This window comes from Plodia interpunctella, chromosome 4 (assembly GCF_027563975.2).
Source record: "Plodia interpunctella isolate USDA-ARS_2022_Savannah chromosome 4, ilPloInte3.2, whole genome shotgun sequence".
NCBI lineage: Eukaryota > Metazoa > Arthropoda > Insecta > Lepidoptera > Pyralidae > Plodia > Plodia interpunctella.
The window spans coordinates 4782769-4806642 of NC_071297.1; the positions used below are offsets into that span (position 1 = coordinate 4782769).

General features: G+C 34.7%; 4 protein-coding genes across 9 annotated transcripts; 3 read left to right on the forward strand and 1 right to left on the reverse strand.

Annotated features, from left to right (window-relative positions):
- Nucleotides 1–446: 446 nt before the first annotated feature.
- On the forward strand, nucleotides 447–3528 carry LOC128669430 (uncharacterized). Of its 2 annotated transcripts, none has more exons than XM_053744263.1 (5): nucleotides 447–786; nucleotides 1131–1345; nucleotides 1940–2041; nucleotides 2706–2942; nucleotides 3389–3528. In XM_053744263.1, exons 1-4 carry the CDS (start codon nucleotides 654–656, stop codon nucleotides 2934–2936), a joined length of 681 nt encoding a protein of 226 aa, XP_053600238.1. In that variant the 5' UTR covers nucleotides 447–653; the 3' UTR covers nucleotides 2937–2942; nucleotides 3389–3528. The 2 variants fall into 2 exon arrangements, with proteins under 2 accessions (XP_053600238.1, XP_053600239.1); XM_053744264.1 differs by having other exon boundaries at nucleotides 2724–2942.
- LOC128669429 (uncharacterized protein) lies at nucleotides 3410–7891 on the forward strand. Of its 4 annotated transcripts, none has more exons than XM_053744262.1 (4): nucleotides 3410–3549; nucleotides 3814–5324; nucleotides 5600–5820; nucleotides 7780–7891. In XM_053744262.1, exons 2-4 carry the CDS (start codon nucleotides 3848–3850, stop codon nucleotides 7861–7863), a joined length of 1782 nt encoding a protein of 593 aa, XP_053600237.1. In that variant the 5' UTR covers nucleotides 3410–3549; nucleotides 3814–3847; the 3' UTR covers nucleotides 7864–7891. The 4 variants fall into 4 exon arrangements, with proteins under 4 accessions (XP_053600237.1, XP_053600234.1, XP_053600235.1 ...); XM_053744260.1 differs by lacking the exon at nucleotides 3410–3549 and adding an exon at nucleotides 3571–3641; XM_053744261.1 differs by lacking the exon at nucleotides 3410–3549 and adding an exon at nucleotides 3574–3588.
- A 1104-nt stretch (nucleotides 7892–8995) lies between these two features.
- On the forward strand, nucleotides 8996–17120 carry Iswi (Imitation SWI). Of its 2 annotated transcripts, none has more exons than XM_053744015.2 (17): nucleotides 8996–9185; nucleotides 9323–9549; nucleotides 10058–10315; nucleotides 10434–10557; nucleotides 10641–10928; nucleotides 11033–11246; nucleotides 11379–11650; nucleotides 12018–12245; nucleotides 12325–12570; nucleotides 12918–13023; nucleotides 13317–13462; nucleotides 14099–14205; nucleotides 14434–14567; nucleotides 15047–15162; nucleotides 15375–15595; nucleotides 16007–16147; nucleotides 16560–17120. In XM_053744015.2, the coding sequence occupies exons 1-17, from the start codon at nucleotides 9135–9137 to the stop codon at nucleotides 16759–16761; spliced, it is 3081 nt and encodes a 1026-aa protein (XP_053599990.1). In that variant the 5' UTR covers nucleotides 8996–9134; the 3' UTR covers nucleotides 16762–17120. The 2 variants fall into 2 exon arrangements, with proteins under 2 accessions (XP_053599990.1, XP_053599991.1); XM_053744016.2 differs by having other exon boundaries at nucleotides 9013–9185; nucleotides 13317–13456.
- Nucleotides 17121–17836: 716 nt separating this feature from the next.
- LOC128669283 (CCR4-NOT transcription complex subunit 7-like) lies at nucleotides 17837–21608 on the reverse strand. The gene is made up of 8 exons (XM_053744017.2): nucleotides 21250–21608; nucleotides 20883–20993; nucleotides 20191–20300; nucleotides 19494–19607; nucleotides 19106–19224; nucleotides 18852–19009; nucleotides 18595–18735; nucleotides 17837–18299 (listed from the first exon to the last, which is right to left on the reverse strand). The coding sequence occupies exons 2-8, from the start codon at nucleotides 20991–20993 to the stop codon at nucleotides 18183–18185; spliced, it is 870 nt and encodes a 289-aa protein (XP_053599992.1). The 5' UTR covers nucleotides 21250–21608; the 3' UTR covers nucleotides 17837–18182.
- Between the last annotated feature and the right edge of the window lie 2266 nt (nucleotides 21609–23874).

Sequence of the window (23874 nt, forward strand, 5' to 3'; positions counted from 1 at the left end):
TTAGAACCTTTTTAGACACGATATCTAAATGAACGTATAGGTAGGTACCTATTACGGCAGAGAGTTTATTCGGAGATTTCAAACTCTGATATAGTGGGATGGCACCTACCTCCTACGTAAAAACGAATAAAATGGAATTTGTCCTTCGGCGAGTAGCATGGTTGTAGAATTTAGTGGTTGGCATTGCTCCTGAGGACTCTTTCTTCTCGAATAAATACGATGGAGAATGCAGAGGAACGTAATATCACTAGTGAGTCCACCTTGTCCAAACGGCTGCATTTGTAATAACGGTTTTTCAGGAAAAAAAGTAGAGGATTAGAAGACTTAATTCTTGTTCGGCTTGTTCTTGGCTTCTTTCTGAAGTCCAAGCATCTTTCACAGAATGAACTTGTCTCTCAGAGATTCCAGAGAAAAACTCTTCTATCTATAGTTCATTTTCCATTTTCTCTATGACTGGAAAACGCTAAGTCATTTTGAACATTTTAGTATATTTTGTATTTCTTTATTGATATTTATATCTATATTATTTTGTACTATTGTACAAATATTCATCTATGTACTTATCATAAAGTATTATTTATAACTGAATGATATTATGAACCAGATTTTAAACATTCCACTATATCAAAGTAATGTAAAAAATAATTACGATAATGTCTTACGGAAAACTACGAAGATTTTTATCTGAAGAATATAAAAATCTAGGAATCCATGATTCAATCCTATTAGAAAGTCCATTTATAGAGACAACACGGAGTGGAAAATATTTATACAAAGTCCTACTAGGTTAGTAGAATAATATAACCGTATACCACCTAGATGATACTTTTGATATTGTATTTAAACTAGCTGTTCTTCACGGCTTTGATCTAGTAAGAAGTTTGGAATACCCGATAGGCTAATTAACCGAAAAGTTCAAATCTTTTTATGTCCTATCTGTTTATGTAGGTGCAACATTCTTCCACCACTTCTGACTAGTGAAGTTGGGAATTGAGTAAGCAGTGGCGATTTATTTTGCACTAAAGTAATAAGAGAGTCCTTGAGTGTTTCACCCACGTAATAGCCACCACTCCCACCATGAGGAAAACTAGTACCTATAGACCTTATAATGGTGTAATTTATTTTGACAGGAATTACGCTACATCAAGTAATGGTTGCTTTGGATTTTTCACCAAACGTTAAGATGAAAGAAACAGATTCACACAACATAAATTTACAATACATATATCCTCTTGAATTCGCTGAAATAATTGTCTTCAAACGTAGTCGAAGACAGGCTCTAAAATTATGTATAAAGTATGGAAAAAACAGATATTTTGAGTTGGCGGCCATGAATAAAAGACAGGTAAGCGTGCGAGTGAGATTTAAAATTAAAGTCACATTGTCATCATAACACTAAGCAGATAGGTATATTAAGAACAGGGCAGAGGTGTACCTATTAGTTTGATAATTCATTTATTAAATGGAACTAGCTAGGTTTATTAAAAATTATGATCATATCATAATAATTTCTAGTTGAAACTAAGCAAGTGACATGCCACTTGTAGTGTATGCGTCCTCCCCACTACTGTGAGAAGTCATAGCGCTGCGAGAGAGCGCTCAGTTGTTTACGAGACGGCGAGACGCACAGACGTTGGAGCATCAGTCATGTGGCTGTGATGTACAGTTACGTGCGAGGATGGGGCACGTAACCTCGCTAGTATACCACTTACATATTTTCAACATCTTCTGATCTAGGTATATAACCCATGCCGACTTAAAGCCGTTGAGTAGTTAAGTATTGTCCATTTTTAGTATACTTAGAAGGACATACTTATCCTGTGATGAAGAGGAAGATATATGAGAAAATTAGGTACTTTCGCATTTCTAATAGGTAATATTAATGTATTTGGGATGTCGACATTACAAGCTGCAACAAATAATGATATTATTTTAATAGATATTTTGGGATCTATGGTGTTATCAAATTGCCGCGCTCCGCAACACTTATGTACCGAAAAGACACGATCGACAAACGAACTATAAAAATAATGAAGAAAAGGTGAGTAAGCACCCGTAGATATATCAAACCCGAAGTATCAAAGTATTTTTCTAGTATTTTATTTCATTATATGCAGTAGGTAGTGGCAACATCACAGTAACAACAGTTTTGTTAGTTAAGTACCTATATAACTATTACAATACATAAGTATGATAGAAATTCTACTCTCAGAAAAGGAAGGTATATCTAAACATTTCGAGTGTTATTGGCTAACTATTAACAACAAAATGTATACTAAGTACAGTCTACAGCACATCAACTTACCCAAAATTGTTGCAAACTCGCCGCTATTACCGCGCCATAGAGGTTCATGCCGGGTAACTTGATGTGCTATATCCTACCTACAAACTACCTAGGAACGAGCGATTTATGTAAAGTGTTTTATTTAATCTTACTTATAATGTTGCGTGTTCCGGCAGTTTCGCGGATGTGGCACCCGCTGTTAACGTAAAAAAAACCTTACAATTTGAAGATTAGGCTGTGATTTTACTAAAACCTGATTAATGTAAACCAACTTTTTATAGATTTTTACCCTTGGGCACCTCGTTATAACATGTACGAGTTATGACATCCATAGGATAGGATGGGATATATGTATTATAGTGATCCTATTCTAGGGCGGGAATCACAAATCTGAAGAAGTTAGATTGCACGCATGTTACAGATATTTCTTAATTATCAGAAAAAGCATCCACAATGGCGAGATAAATATTTATATTTGGGTTCGAGGAGAGAAAAAGAGGATAAACGTCAACCAGTTCCAGTACCAGGTCTCGGACCTACGGAAGAAATAAAATTATTGTATCTGAAACCACAATATTTTGGTTGCTGGGACCAAACAGAGCACTGGGTGCAATGTGAAATCAGCGGGTCAACACTTTCTGAAGTTATATAAGAATGAGTAAGTTATATAAAACAAAAAAAAAGAACTCAAGCCATGTTGGTTTGATGTCGTTAAGGATGCACGAGTAAGATGCGAGCATGATCAAGGCATGAAAAATGTAGGAAAAATTAGGCAGACCTTGGGATCCCGATTCTATAGCTAAGGATAAAACCGGATAAACGGTCACATGAGAGAAAGTGAGCGGACAAGTAAATAAAACTTAAATGTTTTACATAAAGTAAAACTCAGATATAGGGTCCCGAAACTATTTAATTATAAAATGAAATTAATTATTTACAAGTAGTTCACAGAATGGATCGGGAGCGGTTCCGTGTATTTAAATTAGGTGTCTATGATTATTGATTCTATCGATTGATTTGATAATATTATTAGTAGAGGGGTAAGCCTAGCTATGTATGCAGCAGTACAGTAAACAATTACTTATTCCGAATACTATTTTGTAGGAACGTTTTTGTGCTGCAGATTGCAGTTGTAGCGACATATTCATAGTGAGTGGGTAATGGCAGTATAAATGTGGTGTTTTGATTTTAATCTTGAAAATACCAATTGTATTTTGACACTGACAATCTCAGCTGATTGACTGACTGACAATTTTGTAGGTTAGGTAAGTCTGTCACATGCTGTTGTTTAGCTGTAGTGTAATGTAAGTGCAGATGTATTTGGGGTGTAAAAATGTGTTAGTTTTGTACTAAAAATGTACGAGGATTTAAATTAACTCAGATTGAATAAGAAACTAATTTTGTTTCTATTAAACATTGTGTTCATATTTTGTTGTAAAAATGTATCTTACAATGAGAATTGTGCACAGTTTTCCTTTTAGATATGCTAAACCAGTTCTGGCAATTGCAAATAATGTAAAAATTTGCAGGGGTTTCCACTGCGATCCTAAACTATGTATTAAAATGTATTTAGAACATGAAAATCAATATGCTTATAGCATTATGGAACGATATGGATATGCTCAACGTTTGAGCTTGGATAATGAAATTTCTTCTCTAACCTCAAGCCAATTCGACAATATCATGATGGATTGGTCTAGGAAGAAACCTTCTGATTTAATAGATTTTTTTTCAAAGTTAGGTGTATACTGTAAGAAAAAGAATTTATGTATCTCAAACCAGACATTTGATACCTTCATAGATAATCTTACAGATAGCATAAAAAATACATCAGACCAAGAGCTAGAATCTTTGTTTTATGCTGTAACCAATTGGCCTGAAACTGAATCAATCAGAACAAGAAATTATATAGAAGTATGGGCTGCATTAGATGATGAATGTATAAATAGATTACAGAAATGGTCATTTGATGAAGTCCTTAAATATGTCAGTCTCTTTTTTATGTTAAATGTGACAAGAGTAAGTGAATTTTCACAAAAAGGTGTGCAAAAGTTAGTTACAAAAGCAAAACAATTAAGTCATAGTCAGGTAGTGCAGACTATGTTTTATACTGGAATCTTGAGACGATCACCATTTGACATGCATAACATGGAACTTGAATTAGTCAAGAGATTCAAAGAGTTCACTTTAGATGAATTGGCTATAATATCAATGGGATTTTTCAAAAGTAAAACTCCTATCAGAGATAGTAAATTGGTGTTTCAAATTATAAATAAGATTATAGAAAACTCAAATGATGTAAACGAGATCTCCCTTGCATCACTTTTAAAAATTATTCGTTATTCACTAAGAAAAAGCAAAGACAGTGAGATTTACAAATTATTAGATACTTTACAACATGAAGTCCCACGCTTATCTGTTATGTGCAATGTTCACTTAGCATTGGTAGGAACATCCACTCTCACTCTTCATGAGGAATGTTTACATAAAATTGCCGAGACTGTTGGGAATCATATTGCTGAAACAAGATTAAAAGATCTTGAAAGATTGGTATTTACTTTTGGCATTTTTAATATAAAACCTGTTACCAAGGAATGTTTTTTTGACAAAGTATTGAATGAATTAAGGAGACCCGAAAGGCGAAGTGAAATAGAAAAACACGGCAGAGCATATGCTTGTTGTATTTCATATTTAAGTCTTTTAGAAATATACCCAGTTGATTTAATGAGTGATGTTTTAAGTAAAAAGTTCTTAGATAAAGCATATGGAAACCATCATCTTGCTTATGGCAGGGAAATATTAACTATACATACCACAGCTTCAATATTCTGTCCTGAAGCTAAAATGAATCGTCTCACTGATAAATGTGCAATTTCCTTGGCCAAAAAATATACAGAGTATGTGCCAAGTGAAAATTTTGTTAAAAATTACAATGACTCTCATAAGTTGTTCTTAGATGTAATGAAAGTTTTAAAAGAAGAAAGAGGTGGAGATGAATATGTTATAGGTGATCATGTTTTGCCACATCATCATAAAGGAGGTAATTAAAGAAATTATATTGAATTAATTCATTATATATGTATAGCTGAACGGTAACTGCTATCTTTACAGTAAATATAAATAAAATACAATAAAAAAATGGTTTATTTCATGGTTGATAACTATATTTTTTCTTTCTTGTGTGTTATAATATAGCTTAATTTAGATCCACAGTGTGTTATTGTTCAACATTTGCCAAAACGTTCATTAAAGAGGACATATAATGAGGACCAGAGGACTATACAAGTTACTAATATAACAATTTCTGTTTTTCAGATATTATTATTTGCAATGATCAGAAAGGATCGCCAGTGAAGATACCAGAAAGTTATAAGCACACTGTATTTGGTTTGGTTCGAAAAATTCCTGACAATAAACAGTGGATTGTATTTATAATTCCAGGAAAAAATGGCTTCATATTGAATTCTGATGTACCAACAGGAACATACCAAACAAAAATTAGGGAGTTGAAAGCATTGGGATATAATGTAGCATTGGTAACTTAAAATCTTCTAATTTAACTAAGATATATCTATCTAACAATGTAGAACAACTTGCATTGGTATAATGTACTTATTTATTCATGTCTATACTAAATAATATCCAAAAAGCAGCAAATCACCATCTCGCTTATTAGAATAAAAAGGTACAAAAAGGCCTCTTAAATGTTGGCTTCTGCTCCATGAACGTCTCAAATGGCTCCATTGCTGAAAATGCGTACCAACATAATAATATTATGAAGTGTTTTTGTATATGATCAATAAACTACTGGGCTGATTTATAAATTTGGCACAGAAATACACGAAATCTTTAGCTATTTCTTATTTTGATTTTACCCGAGCAAAGCTGGGATGGGCCGCTAGTTACTAACATAATTGACTTTTTTTCGTCTTATAATGTTTGAGCATATTGTTTTCATTATCAATCAATCATTTGTCAAACATAGGTACAATGATACAGAACACTATCATGGCATAATCATTATTTGCCTAAATATGATTAGTATAATCATTTTAGGCATTTGTGTCCTATTATTATTTTGTCTTATTTTACTATTATTTTAAGCATCGAGCCAACATGGAATTTTGGTCATTTTTTAAAAAGTATAATGTTCCGGCTCTACACTGTCGTCGAACAGTTTGCCAAACTTTGGCGGATTCGGTATATATACATTTCTAAATTTTCGTTGCGGTAAATAAAAGCACCCGTACTAACTACGCAATGATCACGCATTCGTGTCGGCATGTGTCAGTTCGGCGACAGTCTGGAGCTGGTAATCTGGCATAATATATGTCCAGTGCCCGTTCCACTGTACAGGGGCACGGGGCAAAGACGAAAGAAAGCCCGTGGCAATGTAGTACTATCATAGGCGCTTTGTCCCCGAACACTATTTTTAATTATTGTTAATAAAATAAATTAATTAAAATGTGAGGTGGCGCTAGTACGCAGGGAACAAGCGCTTTAACTACCTAACCGATAAGCCATGGTGTTGTTTGTAGCGACAGTGGCGCCACATCTGCGCGACTTCTTTCATGGTACAAGCTTTAATGTCATTTTTCTAGTCTGGCGAGCGGTGGTGGTTCAATGGTTAAACATATATTTATAAAAAAGTTAAATCATACTCTATATGTTTTGTTTCTTTCCGTCTAATCAAAATAATTATGAGGTGCGATAGAAAATAAATGTATTTAACCATTTACTTGTAAACATCAAATGTATACAAAATAGTTACTTATTCAAAGTTAAGTTTAAGGCCTGGTTATTAGGCCATGTGTTCTACAATTTGGATGAATACTATGAGTATAATACTCGTACGTACCTTACGAGAGTAAATGGGTATGTATTCCATAAACAATTATATCGTGTGCAAAGACAAATTACATATAAGTTTGTTAACTGTTTGAACAAACAGTTTAATTTGTAAGTACTGCACGTACCCATATAAGTATAGAACATAGTATGTGTTATAAGTCTAACTTAACACTAATATTGCATGCCTGTAAGGGTAAACTGTTGATACTATTGTACCATCTATACCTTGTACTACACAGTTACTGCAATAAAGATATTGAGTTTGAGACAAAACAAAATTAGCTTAGTTTTTTCATGAATTTAAGTGTGAAGGGTAAGACGCCTGTGGATCGAAAGGTCCCAGGTTCGAAACCAACTTGTGTCACATGTGTTTAGGTACCTATACATAAGTCAGTATAGTAGCTTTAATCGACCACCACTGCTTCCAGTGAAAAAAAGGAGGAAACCTGCACACTGGTTGATTGACTGTGAAATGGAGGAGAGCTATTCCGTATAGTGCCAGGAAAGTTTTTGTCTGTTTAATTCCACGTAAATAACCACGACCCTCAATATGAAAACAACTATAAAAATACACGACTATGAAGAAAGAACACGTTGCACCTGTTGCACTTTATTAATGTTGTTTTTATGTTTTTGAATTACAGGTGAATTGGACATCTTATGGATCATTAGAAACAAAGGAAGAAAAATTAAAGTTTATCAATAATCTTGTTAGAGAAGCTCGATAATAATATACCTAACTCTCCCAATTAGAAAGTTGTTTTATTTTTAAAAGTCACAAAAATACACTAACATCCATAAGTAAAAAATCGACTCGATTTTTGATAAAAGTAGAGCGCAGAATTACATTATTTAAAAATTACAACTAATTTTGTAGAAGTGGCAAATTTGAAGGTAGTTGAATATTTGTTTAATGAAATTGTTACATATGTAAGCATGAATGTTTAAGACGAAGTAGGTACTAGTGTAAAATGTTAAGAGACAATATAAGTAAACTGATATATACTTGATTTTGACTGAAGATCTTACCTGTATGAAGTCCATATTTTAATAAATATTCTTCACGTGTGAAGTGTTTAGCTTTTTTCGTCCGTTTACTGGCTCGAAAAATTTACAGCGTGAGGCGTATTCCATAGTTTCTGAAGTTTTATGGAAAACGATTTTTTCCAATATTTTGGTACCCGAATATGCTACATTGTTGTACATTTTCACAAACGAATGCTTGCATAATGAAAGGATTAATAAAGTACTCTAAAATAAACGTTTTAATCGACATAGCAAAAGGCGGCAAAGCTTTTGTGTACCTAACATTCAGTGCTGTACTCTGGCGGGATAAATGTGCAATAATGTCTGTGATTACATGTTACATTGATTGATTCAACTATTGGATCCAGGGACACAGCCATCAGTCTTCCATCAGTGCATCAGCATCAAAGAGGGAGTATTACTGCACATTTATCCCGCCAGAGTACAACACTGTAGCACGATGTCGATTAAAACGTTTATTTTAGAGTACTTTATTATCCTTATTAAAATATGGGCTTCATACACGTAAGATATTCAGTCAAAATCAAGTTTAATATCAGTTTATGACCACAGTTGACCAAATAATGCAGAACATAACAAAAATAGTGTTATTATTTTCAGGATAATCCACCCAATCTTTCCTTTTTCCTTTAAACTTGCACCACGATTACGTAGAAGGTATTTTTGGTCGTAAAACTGCAACAATATTGAAAAATGGCGCTTTTTGCATTGGATGTTTGTGTACCTTAGTTGTACTAGTAGTGCCATCTGCCTGAGCTTTGCGTAATATGCCATGCCCTATTCAGCCAGAGGTGGCAACACTGGCTAGGTTTAAAAGAAAAACAGTCACAGTCAGCCGAGCCGCCGCCGCCATTGTGTTTAGTCGGGTCGGGTGTATTTCGCGCCCGGCAATAGTAAATGCACCTATGTAAGGAGTGGTTGAAAAAAATATTTTTATACAAGGTTTGGAAATATGTCACAAACAGAAGAAGCCATGGATGTGGGAGAAGTTGGAGATAATTCCGTAAGAAAAACTATTGGTTAACACAATTGGAAATCCATTGTTATAATCGTGTCAGTCATTCACAGACGCTGCATAAAATGCTAACCAGTATTATCAACAATCCGTGATCTGAAATATGGTTTTATTTTAATTTACAGAATGGATCTTCAAGCGATACTACATCATCGCGAGGTAAAGAAGGTGATTTTGAAAGTAAGATCGAAACCGATCGTTCTAAGAGATTTGAATTTTTACTCAAGCAAACTGAGATATTCTCGCATTTCATGACAAACACACCTAAATCTGGAAGCAGTCCTCCTAAAGCTAAAGCAGGGAGACCAAAGAAAAACAAAGAAGCTGTCGAATCCTCTAGCTCGGCTGGGGAGTAAGTAATACTATGAAATTATAAAATGCCTACGCAACATCGATACCAATCTTTTTAAACATAATTAGAAAGGGCATTGTTCTAATTTGTTGCTAACTGTAAGATATTTACTGCAAGTAAAACTTTCCTAAGCACTACAATGTCATAACACATTTGTTTTTGTGTGCAAACTTCAAATTAGCGATGCTTGATGAAGCATATCGCCAATTTTAAGTATGGGGATACTTTGAAGACTGTAGAGGTTTACTCTGTACAATTTTTGATTTGGATTTCTGTGGTGGTGTTCAACTAGATCTAAATTTAATTGTATAATAATATAAGTTCACTAAAGATAGAATAGACTATATATAACAGACAATACTCATATAAGTCAAGTGTAATCTTAACTTATTACATACATATTGTCCAAGCTATTTGATTTTTATTGCATCTGTCATACCAATTTAAATTTCTATAATTTAGTAGTACACATTAATTTTGAATGAAACCACAACTGTTAAAATTCTAGTCATCGTCACCGAAAAACTGAACAAGAAGAAGATGAAGAACTCCTTGCTGAAACAAACCTCAAGCCAAAGACAATATTCCGTTTTGAAGCTTCCCCACATTATATCAAGAATGGGGAAATGAGAGACTACCAAGTTAGGGGTCTTAATTGGATGATTTCGCTTTATGAAAATGGCATTAATGGGATATTAGCAGATGAAATGGGTCTAGGAAAGACCCTGCAGACTATTTCTCTGCTTGGTTATATGAAACACTTCAAGTAAGTCTAAATATTGTTGACATTGATAATTTGAACTAATTATACAGTTACATGTAATTTACCATTTCAGGTTCATTTTAAGACATTTTTGCATTATACCTCTATTTTAACTTCACAGGAATGTCCCAGGACCACATATAGTTATTGTGCCAAAATCTACTTTAACAAACTGGATGAATGAGTTTAAAAAGTGGTGTCCATCTCTGAGAGCTGTGTGCCTCATTGGAGATCAAGAGACAAGAGTATGATGATACTGTTCAATTTTGGTTTAATTGATTACAATAATCATTCACTTTATATTTTAAATTTTTTATTCTGTTTTTAGAATACATTCATAAGAGAGACATTGATGCCTGGTAACTGGGATGTCTGCATTACCTCATATGAAATGATCATCAGAGAGAGATCTGTCTTCAAGAAATTCAATTGGCGCTACATGGTTATAGATGAGGCTCACCGCATCAAAAATGAAAAGTCCAAGCTTTCAGAGTTGCTACGCGAGTTCAAAAGCATGAATAGATTACTGTTAACTGGTACTCCATTGCAAAATAATTTGCATGAACTTTGGGCATTGCTCAATTTTCTACTACCAGATGTGTTTAATAGCTCAGATGTAAGTTTTAATTATCATTGCATTATTTTATAGGTATTTAATAAAAACATAAATATTCCACATATCTAAGATGTTGATATTATTGTTGAATTGTTTGGTTTCAGGATTTTGATTCATGGTTTAATACAAATGCTGCATTAGGAGATAATCAACTGGTATCACGTTTGCATGCTGTTCTAAGACCGTTTTTGCTTCGACGTCTCAAGTCTGAAGTTGAAAAGAAATTGAAACCCAAAAAAGAACTTAAGGTTTATGTGGGACTAAGTAAGATGCAAAGAGAATGGTATACAAAAGTATTAATGAAGGACATTGACATTGGTAAGTTCTTGAAGAAGTTATACTGTTTATTTGTTTGTAAAATTGTAAACATTACAAAACAGAACCACCTTTATTTATTCCACTAGTTCATAGAATTTGGATCTTTTTCTACAATGAAAATAACTTTTTCAGTGAATGGTGCTGGTAAAGTGGAAAAGATGCGTTTGCAGAATATTCTGATGCAGCTACGTAAATGTTGCAATCACCCATATCTGTTTGACGGTGCTGAACCCGGCCCTCCCTACACAACTGATGAGCATCTGGTCTACAACTGTGGCAAATTGGTCATCCTCGACAAGTTGCTGCCTAAACTACGTGAACAAGATTCCAGAGTATTAATTTTTTCACAGATGACCAGAATGTTGGACATATTGGAAGATTACTGTTTGTGGAGGCAATATAAAGTGAGTTTATTAAGTCTCTTTGGGTGTCTCTAAAGATAATAAGCATGTTGTATGTTCCTGTTTCACACAAAAGCAACTAAATAATTTCATAGACGAATTTGAATAAAATATAAACTACAATAAATTAGTACTTTTTAATGATTGCATTATGCTTATTATAATGTTGTAGTTGTTACTTTGCATTGTATTTTGATTTTTGCAATAACTTGGATGCCATACGAGATGACTAAAGGAGAAGAAGCCTTGATAACAATAGAATTCCTGAAGAGAGTCGACGTCAGGCAGGTCGCTGGTCGGAAAAGCACAAATGTTACTCGGTCAGTGTTGCTGTTGGTAACTATATTGTTATCTAAAAAGTAATTTTCAGTATTGCCGTTTGGATGGCCAAACACCTCATGAAGACAGAAACAGACAAATAGAAGAATACAATGCAGAGGGAAGTGAGAAATTCATTTTTATGTTATCAACCAGGGCTGGAGGTCTTGGTATAAATCTGACATCAGCTGATGTTGTCATTATTTATGATTCTGATTGGAACCCCCAAATGGATTTACAAGCCATGGACAGAGCTCATCGTATTGGACAAAAGAAACAAGTAAATCCTTTTTTTTTACTAATCAACTAACCACTGTATTCTTTTTATGTTGTAAAAAATAATTAATGAAAATTTGTAGGTACGAGTGTTTAGACTCATCACTGATAATACAGTTGAAGAAAAGATAGTTGAGCGTGCAGAGGTGAAATTGAGATTGGATAAATTGGTAATTCAGTCTGGACGATTGGTTGACACTAAAAACCAACTCAATAAAGATGAGATGCTCAACATGATCCGGCATGGAGCTAATCACGTGTTCTCGTCGAAGGATTCAGCCATTACAGACGAAGACATTGATACTATATTGGCTAAAGGAGAAACCAAGGTATAACACAATGTGTAATTTTGTTTGTATGCTTTCATAGCCGCGTAACTAGAATAATTTTCTACCGTTAATTTGTTGATTTGAATTTGGGAGTTTACTATCCAGTAAACTCATTTTATGTCTATATAGATATATAGACTTGTACGTCCAACCGTCCAACATAGTCATGTACATATCCATGCATGACTATTTATTTTCATGTTTTAAGCTAATTTAGATCGATAAGTAAATAATTTATTTGTTAAAATAATTCATACATTCCAGTTACAAAAACAAATAAAACAAAAAATAGATGCTAGTTGGAAGAAATCAATCTTAAACTAGGTAACTTTATGTCGATGTTTCAGACGGAAGAACTAAAGCAGAAGTTGGAAAGTCTTGGAGAATCTTCTCTGCGCGCGTTTTCAATGGACACCCCAGGGGCGACCACCGATTCTGTTTACCAATTTGAAGGTTTGCTATAATAGTTTAAGTTTAGTAGGTCCAAAATTTATTCATTACTCAATATTTTATGATTTAATCTCTCTTGTACAATTACAATACATTTTTAGCAGACTTATTTTCAACACAATTTCTATGCGTTATACAATATGTGCAAAGATACGTAATATATGTGACAGAGTTTGAATTGATTGGCAATGAATTCGTTGTAAAACATCGATATTTTTAGTCTTATTTTCTCATCTCATTGTTAACTAGAATATAAAAAATAAGGCATGACTTATTAATGTTTATTTTTTAAATAGGAGAGGATTACAGAGAAAAGCAAAAAGTTATACCAATTGGTAGTTGGATAGAACCTCCGAAGCGAGAACGTAAAGCTAATTATGCTGTGGATGCATACTTCAGGGAGGCACTCCGTGTGTCCGAACCGAAGGCTCCGAAGGTACAGGTAAATAAGTGTAAAGAGCTAAATGTGGAGTGCTCCGTCTCTTTTGGTATTGGTGGAGGTGCTATTATTATTATCATCATTCATCTATGTAACTAGGTACATGTATTTAATTAGCTCTTTATACTGTTATATATATTATTCTATTATAGTATGTATTGCACTTTTATTCCATTGTATTTATTGTGTCTTTTCCCTTTGATATTTAGGGAAAAATGAATTGGATAGAAAATATTTTATTCCTTCGGACGTTTTTGTTCTTAATCTGAACAAAATATTCCATGCAAGTTATATGACATAACTACATAGGCTTATTTACAGAATGTCTAATTCTCAAAATGTCCCCAAGTTCCTCGCAAATTTTGAGAAAGATTAATTTTGCGAAAGAGACATTATGAGAAATGGATGTGTTGCAAACATGCCATTTGACAGACATGATTAGGATATCTAAGCGAATTGACGACGATGTGGATTCAATCATACTTACATGCTTTCTTAACTTTGCTTTCTTGTTGCATATACATATAATAAGTATAAGTATATAATATTACTATAAAATATTTTTATATATGGGCTTCCTGTTTTTACGTTTTTATTTATTTATTATGTTTAAATGATATTCTTTTTTTTATTTGCTAGGCTCCACGACCGCCGAAACAGCCAATAGTGCAAGATTTCCAGTTCTTTCCACCTCGACTCTTTGAATTGTTGGATCAAGAAATATATCACTACCGAAAGACTCTTGGGTAAGGGATAATTATTTTATTGTACAAGCGAAATATTTATTTACTTTTTTATTTTTCTTAGGTTGTCCCTTAATATCCCGGCGCACACTATCAAAATGATATGATGATTGTCTAAAAAAACCTAAAAACAGCGACCGGCTCTTCAAATGTCGAAAAAAACTCCTGTACTATATAAGTGAAGCCGTCCCAAGGATAAAAATGTTACTAAATTGATGAAAAATATTTCAGGTATAAAGTGCCGCGAAATCCCGAACTAGGTCCAGACGCGGCCAAGATACAGAGAGAAGAGCAACGCAAGATTGATGACGCAGAGGCACTCACTGAAGAAGAAGTTCAAGAAAAGGAACAACTCTTAACACAAGGTGCTTTCTGAGTGCTGACTGCCCTAGTGAAAACTATTCGAAGAAATTAAATTAATTTTGTAGATCCTGTTTATCCAAATCTGCAATACATACTTACTAATTCTTACATATTATAAAACAAAGTCTCTATAAATTCAAAAACAACTGCACGGATTTTTATGCCGTTTTTACCAATAGATTGTGTGCTCCTGGGGAAGGTTTAGGTGTATACTATTTATTACTCACTACATGCAAAATCTACAGGATGGGTTTCGATGAAATTTAGTACATGGGTAAAAATACAACCTGTAATAGCATATCCCGAAAATTCCACATGAACGAAGCCCTATGGCGCAGCTAGTATACGGTAAATGAAATACGTTAATTGAATTACGAAATCGATAATTTATCTACACTATTGAAAATTGGACATGAAGTCGAGAAAGTTTTAACCATGTCCATCAATAACATTTTCTTGTACCTTATACATTTACTTACAGGATTTACCAACTGGACAAAGCGTGACTTCAATCAGTTTATAAAAGCAAATGAGAAATATGGCAGAGATGATATAGAGAACATTGCAAAAGATGTTGAAGGGAAGACCCCAGAGGAGGTAATATATATTACTGATTGTTGGAAATAGCAACATTTTAGCATTGTCTATGTTATATATAGTCTTTGGATATATTTCCCGCGTGCTCTCCCTCTCTCGCTCTCTCTCTCTCCCCTTCTCATGCCGTAATAGTAACAAACTTGCAGTGTGGATACGTATCCTATCAGTGCTTTAATTAATTAGTGCATTAAAAATTGTGTCTTTTACGTCAGGTTATGGAGTATTCGGCAGTATTTTGGGAAAGATGTCATGAACTGCAGGATGTCGACAGGATTATGGGACAGATTGAAAGGGGAGAAGCGAAAATACAAAGAAGGGCATCAATTAAAAAGGCGTTGGATGCTAAAATGGCTCGTTACAGAGCTCCATTCCATCAACTTAGAATTTCGTATGGGACAAACAAAGGAAAGAACTATGTTGAAGAAGAGGACAGGTATAGGTTTTACATTGTTGTAACATAAATATCAGAGGAATGAGCTAAATGCAGCAACTTTTTATAATAAGAGAACCTTCTCTAAAAGTTTGTCATATGTGACCGACGCCCGAGAAAAGGCACCTTATCATGAAACATTTAATAAATTTAATCTGTGAATCCTTGAAAACATAAACTTAAAACATCATCATGGCACAGTCCTCGTTTTTTTTTATTTAATGTCAGCTTCACAATGCCGTTGGAACTCAAGACATGCCGACGCGAATGCGTGCATATTGCGTAGAGTATGAGTGGTTTTATTTACCGCAATGTGTGGCGAAAAACCAGCAATGTATATCGAATCCGATATAATTTGGGAAACTGACAACATTCTGGAGCCGGCATAAAACAATGTATATTTAATTATTTCAGGTTCCTAGTATGTATGTTACACAAGCTTGGTTTTGACAAGGAAAATGTATATGAAGAACTTCGGGCGGCAGTTCACGCGGCGCCGCAGTTCCGCTTCGACTGGTTCCTCAAGTCCAGGACCGCTGTAGAACTGCAGCGCAGGTAATTTGAGAATATAGTTTTGTTTTTTTTAATTTTGTAATTTTAATCTAATTTGTATTTTAACATTTATATTGTACCTAGATTATTGACTGAGGTGACTAAGTTACTGAATTACCTTACTGTACATTGTAAAAAGCAATAAATTATTTGAATTGAATTGAAACTATGGTAGTACTATTTCATGGCTACTGATTTCCTTGATTATTATTAGCAGGGACTGTTGAAGTTCATAATCTCCCTTCTCAAAATGGACATTTACCCCAATAATTTGTACAATATGACATTAATGTATTCATTCATAAAAAATATTATACATATATGCCGCAATTGACGGAACAAAATGTAAGGTTTGTTTTAAAAAATCGCGTTAGTAATAGAGAGCTAATAGAATAGTAACATTTTGTATTCACAGATGCAATACGCTAATTACCTTGATTGAGAGAGAAAATCAAGAATTGGAAGAGAAGGAACGGGCAGAAAAGAAGAAAAAGAGCGGGGCCGCAAATCAAAATACGCCTGGAGGTAATGCAGCTGGCAAAGGTCCGAACGCTGGTAAACGCAAAGCAGACAACACGCCAGATACAGCACAAAAACACAAGAAAAAGAAGAAGTAAAATTCAATATCGTGTAATTGGATAAGATCTGACCATAAATTTACAGAAGAGGAAACGAGACATAATAATGCCTAATTTATTTTACCACTATTTAGAATTTTAAAGTTCTATATATTTAATTTATTTTCCTCATTCGACCTATGGTCATTCATAAAATTTTTAAACATAGGAAGAATAGCTTTTTAAGTTGCCAAATTAATCCCTTTCAAGAAATATGTTTGTGACATAGTGAGCATCCGATGACGTGGCGCTATATATTTTTTAACCTACAAAACATTCCTGCTATTTTTTTCCATTTTGATCATGAGTAGATTTTGCAAGTCATTTTGTATTGTAATAAAGTGACATTTTAATGCAAATTGTTTTTGTTATTATTTTGTTTATCCAGTGTGGTTTATAATCGAACTAGAGGTTGCGTGGGGGCGCGAGGTGCGAGCACTTCGAGTGGTAGTCGTGCGGCTGTAGCTTTTGTGACTGGTTCGGCTGTCGAGTCGGATGTTTCCGGGACTATGGGGTTACCGAAAAGTAGAATGTCATCCATGTATAAAGTGTGCAGGAGTGGCTCAGCCTGCGGCCTCGGGTGCGGCGGGCGCCGCTGGTGACTTGGGGGGTGACCCCCCTGAAGGGGGGTGAATAAATGTAATAGCGATTTGATTGGATTGGAGGTATGTTATGTCAAAATTGAGTGGAACGAACAAGGTAAGGACTACGGGGGTAAATGTTAGACACCTTACATGACTGAAACGTCAGAACTTTACGTTAATAATAGTTGCTTTCAAAGCGCGAAACCTAAGAAATTTCAAAATAAATCTATCATTAAATAAAAGTTTATATACATATACTTATCAAGTTATAGTTTGTGCCCGCGTGAATTCCCCACAGAAATAAAAAAATCTTGATCTGCTACTCAGGGAATTATCTTTTTTTGTCTCGTGATGGAAGGTAGCATGTCTTTCCATGCAGCTGTTTATTGCGAAATTTTTGAAGTAGATCGAGTAGATAGTGTGAGAAAGAAAAATATAAGATAACACTTGCATTCATTTCTTTGGATTGAATTATGTCTAAACAAACGCCGTTGAAAATTCAAGATATTAGTTTATTTAAAGATCTAAATTGAAATTAGTTTTCTATTCAATAAGTATTAAATAAGTACTTTACTGAGATCATATTAAAAATCAAATGCCTTTTATGCAATAGTATAAATTACTCGTACCTAGGACTAGACAATAGTGTATCCTAAAAATTGTATAATGTTTTAATTGTTTATCATAATACTGTTAAACATGTTTGTGAATTGCATTAACTTGCAATCATAAATTGAGTTGTTTCACTGTCTCAGTTCGCCATGTATTCAATCACTCTGTGATGTGAAAAACGCGCGGTTGAGGTGTGAGGCTAGTCACACACAGCGAGTCTCCGGATCAAGAAGAGTTTCCACTTTCGCCGTTGTCTTGGAAATTATTCACACTCGTGGAGAATGGAGCTCCTAACCCATAAAGATGTCCACTGGTACTTTCGATGTTACCATCGAAAAAGATCTGAAATTTATTTTTATAACATTATTATTGTAGGTAGATTATCAGTATCATTTGATGAAATTGAACAAAATAAAAATATTGAAGTGGATATGGTGGTGAAATTAGGTTCTAATTTTACGTCTGTCTGTATGAACGCGATAAAAAAACTACTGGTCGGATTTTTATAAGTTCACCAATGGATAGTGTGATTATGGCGCAAGGTTTAGGTGTGGCATATATGTGGATTTACTCAAACGAAACCGGAACGGGCCGCTAGTAAATAATAACAAAAATAGACAATAAAGACGAAACATACTTCTTTAATTTTGAAGAAGGCCATTCCAGTGAGATGCGAGTCGGAGCCCGCCTGGTGCTGGGGCCCCACGCGCCGCAGCTCCAACTGATCTGCCACTTCTTGCAGGCCGCCCTTTAAGTTCTTGCAAAGCTTCATTAAATACTGCCAACAAATTATAATGTATTAAAAATCCAAAGGAAAACGTACATGAATACATACCTTGTTTATTACAAGGTATGAGTATTCATCACAAGGAAATAATAAAATTAGGTACTTACTTTGACATCATAAACCGTGGGAAAATATAGCCTTAGGCTATCAAAGAAATCGTTTTCTTCTTGAGGTAAATTCTGGTCGGTCAGAAGTTTTAGTAGGTAACCAAAATCATATCCTGAATGGAAGCTTAACCAGTTGATATTATCCATAAGAACTATACCTGTAAAGTGAAAAATAATGAAATAGCAGTTACCACTGCTATGATATGCATTTAAATTTAAACGGCAAAATATATATTTGGATGTCAAATTATTACCCGAAGACATTAGAAGTTCAGCAAATTCCAAAGGTTCAATGCCATGCTCCTCATGCTCACGAAACTGTAGTCCAGAGTTTTGCAACAAATCAATTGAATCTTGAGCATACATGTCCTCCCTAAAATTATCAATTGCCTTGTTGAATTTTAACTCAAAGTGAAGGCCAAAATGTGTAAAGATTTATGTCGGAATTGCGGTGCGAATTTTTGTAGCGTAATTTGCGTGCTGGAGGTATCATATATCATGTGAAGAAAAAGAAACAGACAATACGAACGAAGGCGCAATCTATACACGCGTTTCAAGGTGATCGTTCGTGCACAAATATAATGATGAGATTTTATTATACATAATTTAAGTGAAGCTACTTTTGAAGAACAGATCACTTACTGTAAGTTAAATTTAAAATTGAACTGCCAGGTGGTACATCCAGGTGGTGTTTTGCCACTTTCATCCATGAATGTCAATCCAAGTTGAATTATCCTCAACAAATCTACATTACACCTGAAAAAAAGTTAATTTTGTATGAATATTATACAAGAAAAGATTTGTATTTTTTTTAACTAAAAAACTACTGAAATTTGGCAGAGACAGACATTCAGTGTAACATAAACTAGTTTATTGTTATGATTTTCCTTGGGACAGTAAAACATATTTATGATTATGTATCGTTGACAAGGTAATGACATAAATCCAGTGATATGACTTAAAAAAATATATTACAATAATACCAAAGTACTGATCCCATTCGAAAAAAAAATTCAGTTGGTCATGAGGAAATTTGGGCTACTTGCCAGGTAATATTGAACTATAATCCCAACTAATATTATAAATGCGGAAGTAAGTTTGTTACATCTTTATGCATTATCTACTGGACCAATTGTTATGAAATTTGGTACACGGGTAGAAAATAACCTGGAATAACACATAAGTAGGGTACTTTTTATCCCACCAGAGCGAAGTGCCGGGGCACAACAAGTTACTAATAATTTTGTTGCTAGGAATGTTTTTGTGAATTACATATAAACATATGATAAAAATATTACAATTAATAACTGCATTAATATAGTGCAAAGAGAGTATTTACCTCAAAAGTTGGTATTGGTAATCTGCAGTTGAGCGGAACTCGCCAATGGGGCGGGCTACAACTCCTGGAAACTCTGTATCCATAGCGACCCAGTGGTATTTTTGAACTATCTGTTTAAAAAATTGACTTCTTAATATGATAAATTATTTATTGTTTTTAACTTAAACATGTCAGTCAGTCAAATAGGTATTTGGCTTTTTAACCCATCAAGGGTGGAGATAAGAACGATAGGATTGCTGCCAAATAGGGCCATGTGGGAGCTGAAAGATTAATATGTATAATCAAGCTAAATTAGGTATTGTTTATTATCTTAAACATTACTGGTTAAAGTCAGTCCAATATTTGGTGGCAGTTGAATATTGATTATGATGTAGGTATATATGCAACCTCTGCATCACAAAGTGATGGGCCAAGAATTTTACCAATGAGGTTTTGCGTACTATAAACTGAGGACAAGAACGCCGGCAGTGCTACACTGGGAATTTTTCTTATCCCAATACCACCATGTCATACGGGCGGTGTTGCAGTTTCCTAGATGGAAGTAGTACTTTTTCTTTGTCTTTAACATTACTGGTTATAGTCAGACCAATATTTGGTGGCAGTTGAATATTGATTATGATGTAGGTATGTATATATGAATGTCATTGATTATAAAGATTTGATAAAATCTAAAGTTTCCTAAAAACATTTACCTGTCTAATAACATGAAACTCTTCATGTAAGTTATGGTTCCAAACATTTTTGATTGTACAATCTTCCTTTATTACATTTGATACTAACGCTCCAAAACTAGCAGCAGGCATCTGTAATTTATTGTCACCTTTATTATTGAACTTATTTGTTAGTTTCTTATATATATATAAAATAAAGACATATCACACAATTCCCACATATTGAGTTAAAATAATCCTAAAGTTGGTTAAGTCTTGGGATCTTAAGAATAATACAATAACATAGCTGTTCATACTGTGAGCATTTTCTGTTGACATATAAAAATCTGTAACATTCATGAGAAACTCAAAGAATAGGTAACTACCTAGGTAATTTATTTTTACTTACATTTCCAAAAACTTCAAACTTGTGATAAATCGCACTATGATCTACCTGTTACTTCGAAGTACCAAAATTTTTTAAAACGACTTAATAAGGTATGAAAGCCATTTATAATGTACTATTCGTTATCATATTTGTAACTGGCACTGGTATGGTAGATTATTCCTATATTACTTTCCGATTTCGCAGAATCTATGTCGGTATTAAAGGAAGCGATACGGAGTAAAATTATGATAAAAATAATTAACCAATTGTTAACTTTATACAACTTTCTATTTATTTTTACAAAACTGAAATTAAAATCAAAAACTAATCCCACTAGACAATCAGGTTCAGATTTTTTCTTTCGGCCCTGTTGTTTGTGTGTGTGTGTGTTGTCCTTGCTGCTGGTGTGTATATGAATGATGCCGCCTATACTACACTATCGCCCACACGGACAACTGCATGAATATGGGGCAGTTTATAATGAGTGCTTTTATTTAGCACAATGAAAAACCAGCAATGTATGCCGAATACGCTAAGCGGCGAACTGGTCCGCGATAGTCTAAATGGTCTGTGGCTGTGGTGGCGATAGTTGAGTGAAGTCGGCATTGACAATGACAGACAATATGAATGCAAAAACATTGACGTTTGTGCCGGTCTCGGAAAGTCGGAGCATTTTCTTCAGATAGATCTAGTGAAATTTCTGATGACATTTTTCTTGGAAATTTGCGATAGTTCGCAAGGGAGGAAGTTTCCTAGAAAAATGTCCATATTAAATTTATTTTGTCAAATCATAGACATATATTATACATAATATTATTAAATATTTATTTATTCATCTACAAACAGTAAAAAATATTTATTAGATTGCACGACTAATATATACCAAATTAATAAAAGTATTTACAACATATTTACTATAAGTTAAAATTAAAACTAAAGTAATAAATACTAAATTAATTTAAATAAAAAATTGAGAAGGCTGGCGACATTTCCTCTTTGTATGGCCAAACTCAAACGTTAGCCAAAATAGTCACCAGCCCTTGGGTCTCCAGAGACAGGTGTGCGGATTTTTTTTTTGCATTCGCACCCCAGGGCTTCTATAGAAAAAGGCGTAAATATGTATGGCTCTCCCAGAGATGCATATTTACGCCTTTTGTCGGACTCTGCCGCCAACGCAGCCGCACCAGCCTTACATGCAGTCGCTGCTACGTGGGATGGAGCTACTGTATCCACGCACGTCGCATCCCACACCAACGACCTTCTTCCACTGAATGAGTGTCATGCCGTCAGGCCTCTGACCGTCATCTCTTGAAATGCCAGTAGGCTATACCAGTGCCGTGTAGGGTACCAGTGCCGGCGAGCCAGCAGTAGGACTGCTGGCACTGGTAAGAGCGCGACGGATGACGTCATTCAGTGCAGCATGGCGTGAGATGCGGCCTGCATTACGAGTAACTACGACGACAAGCCAAACCGTGGTGACCTAAGTGGTCAACATCTTCCCCACAACGACAGCGATGTGGTTCATTAGTTCTGGCCACTAATCGAAAGCTTACTGCCAGACTATAGCCAGTCTCGTCTAGTAGTGTCTCTTACACTAGTTGAAGGAATAGCGTTCAAGCAAAAACCTGACTGGCTCATAGCTTGCCAAAAGACGAGACCGCTCCGCAGGACAATCAGCAATCTCAAGTAAGTTTTCCTGGACAAGCAAACAAAGCGGCTCGTCCCATTGCCGCTGCGAGGCCAGATTCAAATGTATATCGACATTCGGACCAACTGCACTGGACCAGGCGTTCCAAGCTTCAGCCAAGCATGCAACCTCTGCATCACAAAGTGATGGGCCAAGAATTTTACCAATGAGGTTTTGCGTACTATAAACTGAGGACAAGAACGCCGGCAGTGCTACACTGGGATTTTTTCTTATCCCAATACCACCATCGAACGGGCGGTGTTGCAGTTTCCTAGATGAAAGTAAGTAGTACTTTTTCTTTGTCTTTAACATTACTGGTTATAGTCAGACCAATATTTGGTGGCAGTTGAATATTGATTATGATGTAGGTATGTATATATGAATGTCATTGATTATAAAGATTTGATAAAATCTAGTTTTCTAAAAAACTCTTACCTGTCTAATAACATGAAACTCTTCATGTAAGTTATGGTTCCAAAGCTGCCGCGCTAAAATAAAGTTTAGATGGAAGGGAGGGATTGGTTGGTAGGTTTTTCACAATATAACAGCACTTATTATACATGCATGGATATACCTATGAACTAGTAGAACTGCGAAAAACAATTCGAAAACTACACATTTCCGCAAGTTTGGATGCTTGAGGGGAGGGGGGTTGGACCCCCAAAGCAAATTTTGGCAACAGAAGTACAGCTGATCTCGCAGTTTTAATCTTTCGCCTAGAAGGCACGGCATGGTACGAGAGGACTAGGATACATGATACGCGAGGATTAAAATAGGTATCCTACTACTAATATCATAATATGGAAGTTTGTTAGGATGTAGGTAAATAAAAAGGTATAGTCAATACTTGAGGCATAGCATAGTCTTGGCTTTTTGTAGTTACAACTACACAAGCTGAAAAACGAATGAGTGTTTAGATTTTAGTTTGATTATATTTTTGAATATGGTGTCTAAAAAGA

Excerpts from the sequence above, each read along its gene's own strand:
- LOC128669430 (XM_053744263.1), top strand. The coding sequence starts at position 654 with ATGTCTTACGGAAAACTACGAAGATTTTTATCTGAAGAATATAAAAAT. Across the intron at positions 1,346-1,939 it reads CGGCCATGAATAAAAGACAG|ATATTTTGGGATCTATGGTG; the intron begins GTAAGCGTGCGA and ends TTATTTTAATAG. Across the intron at positions 2,042-2,705 it reads ATAAAAATAATGAAGAAAAG|ATATTTCTTAATTATCAGAA; the intron begins GTGAGTAAGCAC and ends CGCATGTTACAG.
- LOC128669429 (XM_053744259.1), top strand. The coding sequence starts at position 3,725 with ATGTATCTTACAATGAGAATTGTGCACAGTTTTCCTTTTAGATATGCT. Across the intron at positions 5,325-5,599 it reads GCCACATCATCATAAAGGAG|ATATTATTATTTGCAATGAT; the intron begins GTAATTAAAGAA and ends TCTGTTTTTCAG. Across the intron at positions 5,821-7,779 it reads TGGGATATAATGTAGCATTG|GTGAATTGGACATCTTATGG; the intron begins GTAACTTAAAAT and ends TTTGAATTACAG.
- Iswi (XM_053744015.2), top strand. The coding sequence starts at position 9,135 with ATGTCACAAACAGAAGAAGCCATGGATGTGGGAGAAGTTGGAGATAAT. Across the intron at positions 11,651-12,017 it reads GTTTGTGGAGGCAATATAAA|TATTGCCGTTTGGATGGCCA; the intron begins GTGAGTTTATTA and ends AGTAATTTTCAG. Across the intron at positions 13,463-14,098 it reads CGAAGGCTCCGAAGGTACAG|GCTCCACGACCGCCGAAACA; the intron begins GTAAATAAGTGT and ends TTTATTTGCTAG.
- LOC128669283 (XM_053744017.2), bottom strand. The coding sequence starts at position 20,993 with ATGCCTGCTGCTAGTTTTGGAGCGTTAGTATCAAATGTAATAAAGGAA. Across the intron at positions 19,608-20,190 it reads TACCAATACCAACTTTTGAG|GTGTAATGTAGATTTGTTGA; the intron begins GTAAATACTCTC and ends ACTTTTTTTCAG. Across the intron at positions 18,736-18,851 it reads CCACGGTTTATGATGTCAAA|TATTTAATGAAGCTTTGCAA; the intron begins GTAAGTACCTAA and ends ATTTGTTGGCAG.